This window comes from Gorilla gorilla, chromosome 1 (genome assembly GCF_029281585.2).
Source record: "Gorilla gorilla gorilla isolate KB3781 chromosome 1, NHGRI_mGorGor1-v2.1_pri, whole genome shotgun sequence".
NCBI lineage: Eukaryota > Metazoa > Chordata > Mammalia > Primates > Hominidae > Gorilla > Gorilla gorilla.
The window spans coordinates 14,508,230-14,525,310 of record NC_073224.2 but is presented as its reverse complement, the minus strand read 5'-3'; the positions used below and the strand labels follow the sequence as shown (position 1 = coordinate 14,525,310).

The following is a 17,081-nucleotide window of genomic DNA, read 5'->3' as shown; positions in this document are numbered from 1 at the left end:
GTCATAAAGCATTTTACTAAGAAAACAATAAATCTGTTCTGGAAGATAAATTTTGCAAACTCAACCCGAAGGATAGTAGGACTTATCACAGAAGGGCAGGTTTAAAAGGCAGAGGAAATGCGAACGTGGAAGAATGTTGCCAGTAATGGCCCCAATTTGCTCACACAGTCCTGCGTCCGTGCATTGTATAGTCCTTCCTTACAGTGGCTTTGGACTTGTCCAGGGGATTTGTCTTAGTGGATGAGGCAATAGCAAATGTGACACAAACAGGAACTCACGTTGTGCTTGTAACCCTGAGAATACCATTGTAAGAAGCCAGTGCTAGAGGCTGAAGGGCAAGAGAATGAAAAATATTTAGCTGACAGCTTACCAAGTGCCAGATATGCCAAAAATCTAAGGGAGCAATGGAGTTACTTTCACGTAACTGAGAGTAAAACAGCAAAATAGCACAGGGCTTTCAGAAGCACAGCACAGTTTCCTACTTTGAGGTCTGATTAGTTGCTGTGCCCCCAGAGTGAGCCTGGCTAAAGCAAAGAGTGTCAATAGCTAGGAAGGGGCTCTGCCAATGGGAACATGTAACAACATGGAAGCAATGGGGTGGACTGTCAACAGAAGACATTAGTGGTGGATGGTATGCTTCCTAATGGGTGCTGTGATGATTAACTTTATACGTCAACCTGGCTAGGCCACTGTACCCTGATATTTGGCCAAACACCAGTCTAGATGTTGTTGTGAAGGTATTTTTGGATGAGATTAAGATTTGAATTAGTAGACTTTGAGTAAAGCAGATTACTCTCCGTAATGTGGGTGGGCCTCATCCCATCAGCTGAAGGCCTTAAGAGAAAAGAAACAGATTTTCTCCAAGGAAGAGGGAATTCTGCCGCCAGACCTACTTAAACATGAGTTCATGCCTAGGTCTCCAGCCTGCTGTCCTGCTCTATGAATTTCAGAAGTACCAATTCTCAAAATTGTGTGAGCAAATTCCTCAAAATCTCTATCTATCTATCTATCTATCTATCTATCTATCTATCTATCTATCTATCATCGATCTATCATCTATTATCCATCTATCTATCATCTATCTATCTATATTTTCTATCATCTACCTATCATTTATCTATCATCTATCTACCATCCATCGTCTATCTATCTGTCTATCTCTTTATCATCTATCATCCATCTATTATCTATCTTTCTATCATCTATCATTTATCTATCATCTATCTATCATCCATCTATCATCTATCTATCTATCATCTATCTATCATCCATCTATCATCTATCTATCTATCATCTATCTATCATCCATCTATCATCTATCTATCTATATATCTATATCTTCTATCATCTATCATTTATCTATCATCTATCATTTATCTATCATCTATCATTTATCTATCATCTATCATTTATCTATCATCTATCATTTATCTATCATCTATCATTTATCTATCATCTATCATTTATCTATCATCTATCATTTATCTCTATCATTTATGTATCATCTGTTTCTCATTTATCTATTTATATCTATCCATCATCTATCATCTATCTATCCATCTGTACACACACACACACACACACACACACACACTGCTTTGTCCTGTTTCTCTGGAGAACCTTGACGAGTACTACATTTCAACAATGTAGACGTATGTTCACCAAGGACTAAATTCTTCCTTCCAATCCCCCTGCCCTTATCCAATGATTGCTGCACATTAATTTTCCTCCCTATGAAATCAAAGTAGTCATTTTATTTAATCTTTCCGCCACAGTCCAATTGTAAGACTAATGCAATTTATTCTGTGTTTTGCATTTGCATGTGAATTATATATATATACACACATATATGTGTGTGTGTGTATATATATAAAACACAAACACACACACGTAAATACACGTCTTTTAGATTCTTACTGATATGACTGAAAGGTACAAATCAAAATATAAACTTTTGACATGATGGCAACATGAAGTTTAACTATCAGTGCCACAAACAAATAATTGACACAAATAAAAATCTGCATTGGCACTATAAATTAGGGCAGCACGTGGTCTGAAAGTCTAACCAATATTCCATATATAAGACCAGATTGCAACATTCTCCTGAGACAGCACCACAGTACTAAGTAGAGAAGACTCCAGGAGATTACTCATAAAACCCTCAATGCCGGAGTGGAAACAGCAGAATATATGTGAGAAGGCGGCACAACACTTTGAATCCCATTCACTGTAGTAGATCAACAGTACCCAAAAACAGCTGCAGTGGGGCTGCACTAATCAAACCACTGCAAATATGGACAGCTTCTCTCCCCGCAGTGGAGGGCAAACACCACAGAAGAAATCAGCCATGGCCATGTCTTGGAGGCAGCTTGGCAATGGACAATGTTGAATATAGGACAGAAATATGTTCCAACGAAGTAAGTCCATCACACTCAGTGACAATATGATATCATGATGACATCCTGAGGCAAGGATTGCTCCCAGGTCCAGCTCGCTCCCCACCATACTTAGTCTGTCAAAAAGCTAACTTATTAATGCAAATTTATATTAACCAGAATGCCAACTCCAGCTGCAAAGTGGAGACGATCCCACTAACATATACATACATTAAGTAATCTAAGGAGAATCCATCCACCCTGTCAATAACTAAAGATCAGTTCCATGTAGAGTCCTTCATGCCAGAGACAAAGTAAATGAGAAAAATTCACAAAACAAATTCACAAATATTTCTAAGACATGCAATGGCATAAAGATTATAATAGTATCTATATATACCTAAAATACTCAACTTAAATGGCATGATGTAATAAAGCAATCGATGAAACAACTTACAAGAGAATTTTATGCTTAGAGTCTATGATTAGAAGAGAAGTTTCTAAAGTAAGGTAGAAATAGAGAACTAGAAAAAATAAGAAAATGATGAAAAGTTAAACATGCGATAATAGATATATTCTCTATTAGCATCTGTAAAAGGCTGAATCGGCAGTGAAGAAAATTAGAATTAATGTTATTATGTAGAAACTTAAAAACTTAATCTGGAAGAGAGAAGGGAGAGAGAAAGCTAAAAAATGAATTTTAAAACAGAGAAAATAATAATCGAGATGTAGAAAAGAGTGAAGCATATCAGTAAATGTTGTTTCAAAACAGGAAATGAGAACAAATAAGCAGGCATATAGTTAGTTACAATTATTATAAAAAATACAAAAATACCTACAATTGCCAATCAACATTTTCTGAACTATTATGTAAGAGATGTGGTAATAACTGCTTTACACTGTATGTAATACTTATTAAACCCTCAGGAAAGCACTAAGTAGTAGATGTTATTATTATATGCATTTTATAAATGTAGAAAATGAGCTTCAATAACAAAACAGAAAAAAATTTTCTTCAACTAGGAAAAACCTGAATCAACAGACTTAAATCAGTCACCAAATTTGTAAATATATCACAGAACAAGCAACGAAATGGCAATGGCCCATTTATATTTTGAATTTCAAGGAAAGAAAAGGCATTACAGGTATCTAGGCAGGATAAAAAATCAGTTTTAAAAAACAGCATATGCACAGGCAACAAAACATTCTGCCAAATAATTAAAGGCTTTGAACAACTACATATAATCCTAATAAACTGCTGGGAAAAGTATTGTAGTTTTCCAATAAGTTAGTTAAGATTTCTTTTAAAAAAAGATAGTGTAGCAAAGAGATGACATATTAAATTAGCATATATAAATCAATCATTTTCATATATGTAAACAATAAAAAGTATATATAGGAAGAAAAGACCCACATATAATAATAACGCATAATAAAATAACCAAAATAAGCTTAGTAAGAAAAGTGCAAAGTCTATATTTTAAAAACTTTAAAGCACTCCTGAAAGACCACATATCAAAATTGAAGACATGAAAAGATAGAGTATATTCTTGATTAGAAGACAACTCTGTAACTGAGCTTGGGATTACAATAAGGAGTAGGTTTGAGAAGTGGAAAAATCGGGGTTCCATTTTGGTTGTGTTGAGTTTGACCTTTCGGGGAGAGGCCTTAGGCACTGGAGAAGTGAGTGTGGAGCACTGCAGAGAGGTCAGCATGAAAGTGATGAATTGGAGCGTTCTCAACATATGTCACTTAGCAACAGTGTGTAGATGCAGAAAGGAGAGGAACCTAGGACAGAAACCTGAACCTTCCAACATTTACTGATTAGCTGAGAGTGAAAAGCCACCACAGAAGACTGAGACCAAACCAAATGGCCAGTGAAAAGGATGGAAGAGTATGAGTGTGATATTCTGGAAGCAAAGGACAATCAATTTGTTCAAAGAGAGAATATTCATTCTGTATTCCCAGTGCCTGGCCCATGGTAAGAACTCAATAAATATTTGTTAGATGAATGAAAGTGTGAAAGAAGAAATGGAATTTTCCTAGAAAGATATATTTTATAAAAGTGTACTCACAAAGCAGAAGAAAAGCATTTTAGACTAATTCCGTATATGTGTATTATACATATATGTAAACTAAAAAAAACCCTAAATTTTAACAAAAAGTTCAAATCCATCTGTATTCTAAAATAATAACAAAATATGACTACATGTCTAATGGTACCAAAATCTCTGATAAAATATTCAGCCAAATGTGTCCTGGATTGCTGTAATAGAAATGAGTTATTAAGTGCTCATTGATAAAATACTGAACACTAAGTGTGCAAATAATATAGACTCATTGGTCTTAAGTATGGTCCTGAAGATCATTCAACCTTCTCCTCCTGTCTTCAAATGGGCCATCAGAACCTGCTCCCATACCCAGAATTAGTCTCTTCTTCCATCTTGCCACAAAACCCTCTTTCTGCGAATTATTGACTTCTAAAACATCAAACGATCCCTAGAGATCTTCAAACGACCACTTGGCTACCAGAGAGCACACAAGACAGAAACTAGGCATGGGTTTCTTTCTTATTTTAAAACATCTTCAGGGAGTTTTTGATAGAGTTAAAACTAGACTTAGCATTATAACCACTTAGTCTCCCTTCATGACCAGTTTCAAAAGGCATGATTGGTTTCATATAGGCAGCCATCAAAGTAACTTTCATAATATCAGCTACATTATTAACCACATCAAATTGGGATCAGAATAGCCACCAGATTGATTCGTTTTCCATGTGCACAATCTGTTACATATTCAGAACAATCATTAATGTTTCTTAACTCTTCTTGAAACCAGTACAGAGCCTTGGATTTTGTCTAGGGTGAATTACTTCATTCAAAAAAACAAACCAACAAATCAGAAACTAATTTTTCAGCCTGTCATAAATATGACTACAGAACATGTATGTTCCTTCCTGGATACATTTGACTTTATCTCTTCATAACAGCTTCTAATGAATCTTAAAAACTTCCTCAAAGTGTTCAGCAAGCAAATAAAATCAGTTTTCCATACACATTATAGCTAAAACAAGATCCTACCTGTAAATTATAAACAATGATTGTTTCTTACTAGCTTATGATATCTGTGAAGATTTTTCCTGTTTCTTAGATTTTTACTGAACTACACCTTCAGGTTTTTTTGTTTGTTTGTTTGTTTGTTTCGAGACAGAGTTGCGCTCTGTCACCCAGGCTGGAGTGCAGTGGTGTGATTTTGGCTTACTGCAACCTCCGCCTCCTGGGTTCAAGTGATTCTTCTGTCTCAGCCTCCCAAGTAACTGGGACTACATGTGTGTGCCACCACACCCAGCTAATTTTTGTATTTTTAGTAGAGGCAGGGTTTCACCGTATTGGCTAGGCTGGTCTCAAACTCCTGAGCTCGTGATCCACCCACCTCAGCCTCCCAAAGTGCTGTGATTATAGGCATGAGTCACCGCGCCTGACCCAGTCTTTACCTTACAGAAATAATACTCTTTTAAATCTACTTCACCTCTGATCCTTAATAGTCTTTGCCAATCAGTAGTTTCCTGATTAGCCATGACTGTGTCAATCTATTTTTTAGCACTGGGATTATTTGTCTGGTCCTATAGTTTTAAAAAAACAGGCATGCCACTGAAGTGAGGCTGAAATGTGAACTTGGTAAGACTGTAGCTTCCCTTCCTATTAATTATCTCCCCTTTCACCTGGTGATAATATGATGCTGGCAATAGCTGCTTTGTCTTTACCTAATTGTTTTAATACCATTTAATCTTCAACAATGAGTATTTTAAAAGCTCATGTAGCAAATGAGCTGGGGGTGTACACAGGCCGTTATGGACAGAATTTGAGCTGCATCTTTTGATGGTATTGCTTTATAAAGCTAGCTTAAAATGAGAAAAAATTAAAACCTTGCATCTTCGTATACTGTTAATTCTAAACCATTTTAAGGCAATAATTACTAGAGGCAGGAACCACAGCTATGCCAAGTTCCTCTCTATCGATAGAAGGGTGTGTTACATAGGCTGGCATGTCACTGACCTTTTCTGCAGTCACTGTAATGTCAGCTTTTCATAACTATTGTTTTCTGTTTTCTCAGAATCTTCTCTGAACAATATGCATCTTATTTTCTTTCAGTGATGTGAATTGTTTGCCACGTGTGAAAGGTTTTACATATTTTTAAAAAGCCACTAAATGTAGCTGGGCATGGTGGCTCACGTCTGTATTCCCAGCACTTTGGGAGGCCGAGGTGGGTGGATCACCTGAGGTCAGAAGTTCAAGACCAGCCTGGCCAACATGGTGAAACCCCGACTCTACTAAAAATACAAAAAAATTAGCCTGATGTGGTGGCACGCGCCCATAATCCCACCTACTCGGGAGGCTGAGGCAGAAGAATTGCTTGAACCTAGGAGGCAGAGGTTGCAGTGAGCCGAGATTGCACCACTGCACTCCAGCCTGGGCAACAAGAGTGAAACTCTGCCTCAAAAAAAAAAAAAAAATGTCATTAAATGCTTTGCATATGTAGGATCTTGTTCCAGGCAATGCAAAGTGTGAACTCATAAAAATTGTTCCCTTACTTTGGAAATTAGTTTTCTGCTACAGAATAGACACAATGTCCAACACGGTGAACAGGTTTATGACTTAAATAGAGCGTTTCTCTCTCTCTCTCTCTCTCACACACACACACACACCACGTAGGCACGATAAAAAAAAAATCAGAATTACAAATAAAATACTGATTTCAAACTGTATTTAAAGATGTAGTTAAGGCAAAATTATAAGTTAATGAGATGTATGTGTCTTATAGAGGGAAAGTTCATTAATTCATAATCACTTGCCATAAATTATATGTACAATTATTTTATGGACATGTATGCAGCTGATCCAGTCTAATGATCACCAATGACCTGAATCAAATAATATGGCAGAATTAAGGATGTGAAAAATTGTACAAATATGCTAACTTTCAGTGAAATATGTTTTGACTACCATAAAATTTATATAAATGTTAAAAGCACAGTTCAAACTGAATTATAATTTTTCAGGAGGTTTGCTTGCGTGCCATATTAAAATATCCCTGATGAAACATATTTCTTAAAACCACTAAGAAAAAAGTTCTTGCAATGGGAAAATGATTTATTTACCTGGATCTTCTATAGTTAAGTTCTTTATCAACCATTGAACAATGTCTGAACCTAGAAAAAGAAAAAAGAAAAACACAAACAGATGTGAACATTTTGTTTATACATATTAACTTTAAGAATTCTCCACCTTTGGTGCTCATATTAGAAGGAACTTTTCTAATTGTTACAATGACAGATTAAGGATCTACCCCAGATGGAATTCTGAAAACACAAAGTATGGATACTTAGCTGTCCATCAATAAACCAAGGTGTAAACTAGTGAATTATTAAATATGAAATATTTAAATGGAAATAAAATTTACTGTACTAGTAGAAAGTGATTTGTTTACTAAATAAGTGTTTATTAAGCATCTGCTATATTTCAGGTACAAGTCTTAGCACAGCTAAGTATTTTATAAGGTGGTTCCTGTCTCATTTTTGGTTGTACCCACCTCATCCTTGTATCCCCTCTCAAGCCAAACCAAATTTGTTTTTGGTTTTTGAACCCTCTTACGTATTTCAAGTCTCTGTGTCTCCACAGCAGTATTCTCCCTGACCAAAATGTCTTCCCACTATTTTTAAGACACTCAAGATTCACTGACATGACAGAACTTGCCTTGGCCCTTCCCCTCATCCACTGAGTTCACAGTACTGTCCATGAAACCTCATTGGAACCCATGCAGTCTTTTACTGTGTTGATCACACACCATTGCCCCAGCTGTTTATTTGATGAATGCCCCAAAGTAAGAACCTTGAAGCAGGGTGTCATATTCATCTTTGATTATTTGGAGCATAGTAAGTGCTTAACAATGTGTGATGAATACAGAGTATGAGCGAATATGTTTCTACTTCACACAGAAGAGACAAGAGAGGGTCTGCAGAAAACAGTGTTTGAGCTAGATTTTGAAGGATGTATTTTTATCTATGAATAAGAGAGAAATTTAGTTGCTGAAGGGGCCTACGTAAAAACTAAAAGGTGGAAAAGCAGTCAACAGAAATAATTTACTGCACACTGTCTATATGTAAGTGCTGGGAATAATAGAAAATTGAAAGTAATAATGGAGTGCACAGTATATTCAGCAGGTCTTGAATTCTAGGCTAAAGAATTAAATTTTCTTTTTCCCATAAGGAAAGCAGAGAAAGAGACATGCAGTATTTTTGAGCAGAAGAATGACATTATCAAAGTAAGTTTGAGGAGTATGACTGGCAATATATATGAAATGCCTTGTAGTCAAAAAGAAGGCAAGGCAGTCGACATGTCTACTAGTTGCAATCCAAGAATGAAGGGAAAAGGTCTTAGTTCAGTGTACAAAGGAATTTCTTAAAAAATTACAGACTTGCTTCAGGACTTTACGACTAATTAAGTATAAAGGTTATAAGAGGAGAGATTAAAAAAGAAGTCAAGGTTTCTAGCCCGGAAGCATAGATGAATAGAATGATGAAAATAAGAGCAGAAATGGGAGATTTAGCAACTGATTTGCTTGAGACATTCATTTGTATTTAAAATTGGTTTTCTGCATAACTCTTTTCTACATAAAATAGGAAAAATATGTATGTGAATTGTTTGCATACATAGTAAACTGTGTTATGCCTGCGTGAATTGAATCCAACTTCAGTGTGAACCAAGATTCCATTTCAGCCTCTCCTGGAGGCTGGCTAGAGTTGCTGTCTACCCACCTCAGAGATTTGGCAAATTAATTACATTAACATTGGCAAAATAATTCTAGCTGCTTGAATTAAACCAGTTCAAAATCAATTTAAGAATAAATTTGATTATTAAACTTGACAATAAAGTCCCAAAAGTTATGAGAACATTCATACTCAATGTCAATTTCAGCATGCATGCATTTAAAAAATAACTCCAAGTATTTACTTGAACTTGTGTTCCTTTTACAGCTGCCATGGATTTAAATCATTTGGGAAGACAGACTCATCCAGATCCTAAAGGAAGTTTTACTAAAACAGCTCTGAGAGTCAAAAGGAAAGGAGATCATTCTCCAGAAGGCAGTTGACCGTGTCCCGGTGTTGTGTTCATCCTTATAGTCTAAGTTATCTGGAAGCACGATCTTCCCGTTGAAAAAGAAAAGGAGAACTCAGCTTTTCACATATACATGTAGTGATCCTCGACCAATGTCGATTCCCAGATACACAAATCTTCTGCACAAGCCCCAAGCATCCTGCTCATTTTTCAGAGTTGAGCATCTATTTGTGGAACATATGTGAGCAGCCACTGGAAATTTTCCATTCTTTTGAAGACAGCCAAACATTCATTCCAGGACTATACATATTTTTTATTGTGAAAAATGACTTGAAAAATGCTCTTAGAGACTAAGTTTTTAAAAATATTCTGTTCTGTTATGCTTTCTTTCCTTCTCTTTTTTTTTTTCTGGGCAGAAAGAAATACAAAGAAGCCTAATTTAAAAGTATGTTTAATTCAGAGAATAGGAAACTTTCTTTCTTAGCCTACTTTTGAGTATTTCTGTCACAAGTGTATTCTCAGTTCAGCTCTGAAGGAGTCAATTTAATTGGACTTGACCAACTGCTAGTGCCACTTGGCAGATGCTGTAGTAGTTTTTTTATTGTGTGATCACCCCAACATATTTATGGTTTTAGGTTATGGATTTTTAAATTGTTAAATTCTTACTCAGACTCACCATGTTAACCTACGCTCCATCTGTAAGAGTAAGACCTCAACTCCTTGAAGAGATAGGTAGAGAGAGAAAGAGGAAAAAAATGCAGTATCTTATTGGAACCAGAAGACTGAAAGAGAAACGTGCTCCTATACAGTCATCTTGAGAAGCATGACTCAAATTTAAAATGGAGCATTACAGTCCAGAGAAGTGTAGTAGGAATGCCACCTTTACAGCAATTTCCCAGCTTTATATTAAATAAATAAATAAATAAACAGCTGGGTCTGCTGAAGTTTTTCACATACAATGTATATGTAGAATATTGTAGCATTCTATTCACCTTGATTTTGGAGCCCTCAAAGTAACCTGTGGAATTTTTTGAAATCACACTTTGACTGTAGCCTATGGAAAATTTATACAGGCATATGTCACTTTTAGAGTTGCAGAGCTTTGTGCTCCGTCTGCTCAGCAGAAGCAGTAGAGGTTTTATTACTGTCGAATCCTAGCAGTATATTATTTAAAATGAAAACAAGCAAAAACAAACAAGCAGAATTCTTCCTCATCACACTGCTCATAGTTTTCTACCTGCTATACTGTTTCTTCCTTCCATGATTTTGCTAATGCTCTTCTATCTTCATCTCTTTTTCCTGTGGTGAATCCCAACTGAGGCCATAAAGTTCAATTCAAACATTATCTACTCCAGGAAGCCTGTTGTGCCCACCCCACCCTATCTTACTAGGTAAAGTGTTTTTTATTTATGTCCTATTAACATCTTTATCATTCTTTTTACTTATCAATGGTTTTATCATCCTGTCTTTATTTTTCTCTGTCTTCCTTTTTGCAGTATAAGTCCACTGAAGGCCAGGAGCGTGTATTATTCATCTTTGGATCCCAAACACCAAAACCAGTGCCTGACATGTAAAAGATGATCAGTAAATGTCAGCAAAAGATTGAATGAATAAATAGCAAGACTCCCCTCCCCAAATTCTATTTTGAGAGAGTTTAAAAAGAATAGTATCCTTCATGCAAAGAATATTCTACTGGCATGTAATTCAAACACCACTATTATTAAACATGATGTTATATTGATCTTCAACTTCAACATTATTTTTTCACCCATGCCACGGATCTGAATGGCAAACGAACTTCCTTACCTGTGCCCCCTGCAGAGTGCAAAGGCCTGGACCAGGCTCTGTCCTAAGCCAGTATTACTTCCATTATGGTCCACGTCTGCACCCCTCCCCAGGATTAGAGCACATCTTCAGCTACAAGTGTCACCTACAGCTATCCACAAACTAAATCTGAATTAGAGGTGCACAAAAATATTAAGCATTCATGAAAAAAATTGCAAAATATTTGTAAATATAAGATATGAGGACTTTGTAAGCAAGCAAAATAGAACACATTTGATTTGTATCCTTTACAAAACTAAAGTATTTTCATAATTTTCAGCTAAAGACATTAGTGAAAACTTGAGCTCTTAATCACCACAGAAGGTGCGCAAATTATTCCTGAGGCAAAGACGCTGACCTTTGCAATGTTTCTCTTTCAGGGAAATGGAAAAGCTCTTTGTACTGCCCAAATAACTTTGCTGAAGCCTCAGAACCACATAGACACAGTGCTGACAATACAAATATTTTTATTTAGTGAACATCATAAATAATCCATAATCCATGATTTTTGATGTTATAACTATTCTTCTTTTTTTTTTTTTCCTTTGAAGACAGGGTCTCACTCAGGCTGCAAGGCAGTGCAACAATCACCTCATCACAGCCTCAACTTCCTGGGCTCAAGCAATTCCCCCTGCCCCAGCCTCCCAAGTAGCTGGGATTACAGGTGTGAGCCACCATGCCTGGCAATTTTTTTTAATTATTATTTTTTGGAGGATGGGGTCTCGCTATGTTGCCCAGACTTGTCTTGAAATCCTGGCCTTAAGTGATCCTCCTGCTTCAGCCTCCCAAAGCACTGAGATTACATGGCATGAGCCACCAGGCTCAGCCAACTATTCTTAGAGCCTCTCACTAAATAGAAGACTTTCTATATACTAAAAATCATTTTTCCAACATTATTCTTGGTTCCTTGAAGTAGGCACAATAAATGTTTATTATCATCAAATAGCATGTAATAAACATCTATTGCGTTTCTGTAGAAGTCTGGCTGAGGATCTGCACTTTTAGGAACAAGAAAGAAAGAATGTCGAGCGAAGCAAATTAACTGATCTGTCAGTTCCTTGAGAGAAGAAACGACATCATACTCATCACGTTTCCACCATTCTCTTCAAAGTGCTTCAACACAGATCATCGTTAAATGTTTACTGAAGGCATGAGTCACTATTTATGGACATCTACTCTATACAGAAAAGACTCCAAATGCTGCAAAAGTCAGCTCTAATGGTGACTCCATCTAGTATGTTATGACACCACAGTGTATCTCTCATTATCATAATTTAAAAAGTTCTTCATGCAATTATAATTTTAACTCAATTTAATTTAAAACACGGCAGAATTTCTTTAAATTAAACTCAATTGAATTTCTTTAATTTTTAAATTAAACTCAGTTTAAAACACTGCAGAATTTCTGTAATTTAAAACACTGCAGAATTTCAGTTGAATTTAAAACACTGCACTTTCTGTTTGAGAAATGAAGTGATTTGCTTAAAGCTAGCTTATTACCCTTTTGTAAAGCTGAATTAATGAACTAAATTTCTCCGCAATCTTTCCAATAAGTAATTGCTAATATCTAAGAATAACATTTTGTTTGAGTACTTGTGTCCTGTCCAGAGCCTTAAATATGATTGCACAGCCATTGTCACATCTGAGGGTTCAACAAAGCAACCTGCAACCAAAGGAGCAGGAGAGATGAACTCCAGCCCAGCTACAGACTATGTTCTCTAACCCCTTGATCTAAGAAATCTCAGCAATGGCAAAAATCTGGATATCACCAATTAATGGCCGGTGTCCTAGTTCTGTCTGCCTTTGGCCAAAAGCAGGTACTGAAAAAAGAGAAAAGCAGCCACTGGCTTCCAGGAACTGGCTGGGCACTCACAGCTATGTCTTGGTGCTTCCCCGGTAAATATGAACAATTTCATAGAAGAACATTAACATCGGACAAGGCCGCTCTAGAACCCTCATAGGTCAAGATAAAAACAAGACCACTCTGTAATCAGATCTGAACACAAACAAAACATGAACATGGGCTGAGCCATAAAATATCAAATTCCATCCTGGATAACATGAGCGACTGCTGCTTCTTTATCAATCCCATATTTAGTCTTGTCTAATCTGTCCTCCTGTAGAAAAAATGTATTAAGATACCCAATCAGGCTGGCCATGGTGGCTCACGCTTGTAATCACAGCATGTTGGGGGGCCGAGGCAGGTGGATCACGAGGTCAGGAGATGGAGACCATCCTGGCCAACATGGTGAAACCCTGCCTCTACTAAAAAAAAAAAAAAAAAAAAAAAAAATTAGCTGGGCATGATGGTGCGTGCCTGTAATCCCAGCTACTCGGGAGGCTGAGGCAGGAGAATCAAACCAGGGAGTTCAAGGTTGCAGTAAACTGAGATGGCGCCACTGCACTCCAGCCTGGCGACAGAGCAAGACTCTGTCTCAAAAAAAAAAAAAGATACCAGATCATGGAATTGTCCCTACTTCCTGACAGCACCCAATCTACAGCAAAGGCCCACTTCCTCAGATCCTCTCCATGACTACCAATGCCAAAATCCTATAATAGATTCTTCCTAAAACCCTATTACTGAGACACCCCATGGTTCCCGATGGCGTGCATTCTCCCTACCCTCAAGAAAGAATAAAGTTGACTTGTTCGACTATAGGCGTGTTCCTGGTGGTTTTGGGCTAGAGGCATCGACATTTTTTTAATTTAAAAAAATTGCTAATATCTATTAAGATTAATATAACAACAACAACAAAATTTAAGTTACTTCATCAGGGCGCCTTTGGTTGTAAAGAGTGATCTTTGAGGGAAGTATAAAAACATAAACTTATCAAAGAAGGAATTTGCAAAAAGGTACCCAGAACTAAAGGGAAAGGATGTATTTGAGCCTCAAGGACTCATGGAGGCAGAGACTGTCATCCTTGTTCCTTTCTGGACATCTTCATTTCTCTCTAGGAAACAACCTTTGCTATTTTCCATCCACAAAGTGGGTCATGAAGGCTCACAGCTCCTGGGTTAAAATCTCTGCCACTGAAGACGGCAAGCCATTTGAGGCTGAAATCTGGTAGTCCTAAGTCTTAATTCCTGATGAAGGGTCTCAGCTGCAGGGAGGTGCCCATTCCTGTATCAGCCAACTGTGGCAAGAAAAGATGGATCACTGTGCATAAAAATGGTCATGCTGGCGAGAGGTATCGATGGAGGCATTTTCCAGAAAGAATGAGTGCTTTGCAGACATAACAATGGGTGTAAACTACAGCTTCCTTCCAGTTTGTAAAGCTTTTATGTTTCATCATAAAAAAAATGCAGAAAAGAGAGCAAAAGTGGAATTCAAAAGCAAAATGTCAAATTTTGAATGAAACGAATATGTTATTCTGCCTTGCTATGAATATAAATGTGTTTTGTTCTATGAACTTATTATAGTCCCGTAAAGCAGAGTAGGAAGACATTGTTTTTGTGTATGTGAATGAAACCACACTTTATGTGCACTAAAACAGCTACTCAAAGAAACTTCGTGATGTGTATATGATTTTGTATTTTTATGAGTGGGTATATTTTTAAGTAAATAATTCACTTTCTAAAACGAATAACATGTAATTGAGTATTGTTACTTCTGGATTTTTATACATCAGGTATATCTAGAGAAAATTATTCAGTTTTCGTAGAATTAAAAAGATTAACTACTGCTCACAGTTTGAAACTGGATCAAACTTATGATATAAAGCCCTTCTTCCAATATTCCATAGCTAATAACACCTATGAAATCTCAAAGGTCAATGGAAACAAAATAATCAAAACAGATATGTTTCCTTTCAGTAAACCTCAGACACATTTGAAGCATTTGCCTACGAGACTTTAAAAATGTTGTTCAGCAGTCATTTAAATGCATTTGCAGATGTCATGGCAAAAAGCAAATTATCTGGTTGATTACATTTTCTTTCTAGGTTGTTGCTCTTTAGAGTTCTCTGCCCCTTGCCCTAAGAGCAGAGTCACAGAAAATGTTGGGTTTTGTTGATAGAACTTGAATCTTCAAATCAACAGGATAGAAGCCCGATATTCACTGTAATTACTACTACTGTATTCTGAGGATAGGAAAGGTAAAAATATATTTCCCTACCCTCTGGCAAGGTACAATGAAAACAAATTAGAGTTCTGTGGTAGAGCTCCTTGGCTGTTCCTTGAGCAGACATTTTCTCAAGATCATGGGGATTTAACTAGATTTTAAATCTTTGTTGTGTAAGTTCCAGAAATCATAAAAATATCTCTTCAGACGCAAAGCAGGCATTTTGTCTCTCTTCAAAGCCTAAGAAGCTTTAAACATAGGCAGCAAAAACAGCAAGGCAGCAAAGATGACAATAATGAGGAGATAACAGGTAATGGAGACCACCCTCAGGATTATTTCCTGCCCTCTACTGGAGCTCAGGAGGATTCCTTATCAACCAGAGACGCTTTTCCCAAGTCGCATTCAGAGAAACATCACATCTGCCTCTTGTGTGGGATGGTGACAGTAAGTGTGGGAAATGCGGAGTTAAGAGAAGGAAGGAAAATAGGGTTCCTTGATGTGCAGCCTTTATTTTGATAAAGCAAGTTGTAGAAAAATCGAGAGAAGACTAAGTCCGCAGTGTTTCCTTAGGATGGGGATATTGGATCCCTTTTTAAAGACCATTTTATATTTTTATGTTTTAGTTCTATGGTTCTTTAGACTCAAAGAAAATAAAATAAGTAATAAGTGTGTAAAATGTTCAGATATAACTATGAATTTTGGGTCAGCTAACATATTGGAACACATTAGAAGAAATTATTTATTAATCGATTAATCAATTCCATATGCTAGCTGGTAGGCATAAAGAAAATCCTAGTGGATCATTCTTGCCCTCAACACATATATTTTTTTCCAGCTACACACAGGCCATGTCTAACTGTCTAACTGCCTCTATGAAGGACATAGGAGATAAAGAAAATGTTTATTGACCGATAAATTAAAAACTTGCTCTTGACTGGATAGGCACAGACCTCATCAATCTAGTCCAGACACAGTTGCTGTATCTGTTGACAGGTAGAGATAATACTTTTTATTCTTTATTAGCAGAGAGTACCAGCATTGGTCAAGAGGTGGATGAGGCGGAAGGTCCAAGTAGATCAAAGAGGATTCCAATTCCGGAAATTTCCCAATTCATTAAAGATTGACAACATGAATGCACTTATGCATAGTCAAAACTACAGCTCAGGCTGGGCGCGTTGGCTCATGCCCATAATCCCAGCACTTTGGAAGGCTGAGATGGGTGGATCATGAGGTCAGGAGTTCAAGATCAGTGTGGCCAAGATGCTGAACCTTGTCTCTACTATAAATACGAAAAAAATTAGCCAGGCGTGGTGGCGTGCACCTGTAGTCCCAGCTACTCAGGAAGCTGAGGCAGGAGAATCACTTGAACCTGGGAGGCAGAGGTTGCAGTGAGCCAAGATCACGCCACTGCACTCCAGCCTGGGCGACAGAGCAAGACTCCGTCTCACAAAATAAACAAAAACAAAAACAAAAACAAAACTACAGCTAAGGCCAAGTGCTTTTGTGCCAATCCTAATTATTTTGGCACTGAACGTGCTCTATATAGTGCTATGTATAGACCAAGGCACAGATTGAAAAGAGTGAATCTTTTTAAAAATAACCCTGAATATTTCCTGCTGTGACAAAATATTGAAAATACCAATTAATGATGCCATTTTTGGGGTTCTATTTAAAATGTTTTCTATTATTGAAGATGTAATTTCA

The 17,081-nt window shown here is 36.9% G+C and overlaps 1 protein-coding gene across 12 annotated transcripts in view; it reads right to left on the bottom strand.

Moving 5' to 3' along the window:
* Positions 1 to 17,081, bottom strand: part of RGS7 (regulator of G protein signaling 7) — a 590,397-nt gene that overhangs the window by 198,788 nt on the left and 374,528 nt on the right. For all 12 annotated transcript variants that reach the window (XM_019032166.4, XM_063707301.1, XM_019032153.4 and 9 more), the window contains one exon: positions 7,537 to 7,587. In XM_019032166.4, the coding sequence (XP_018887711.1) occupies positions 7,537 to 7,587 (51 nt within the window). The remainder of the gene's footprint in view (positions 1 to 7,536; positions 7,588 to 17,081) is intronic.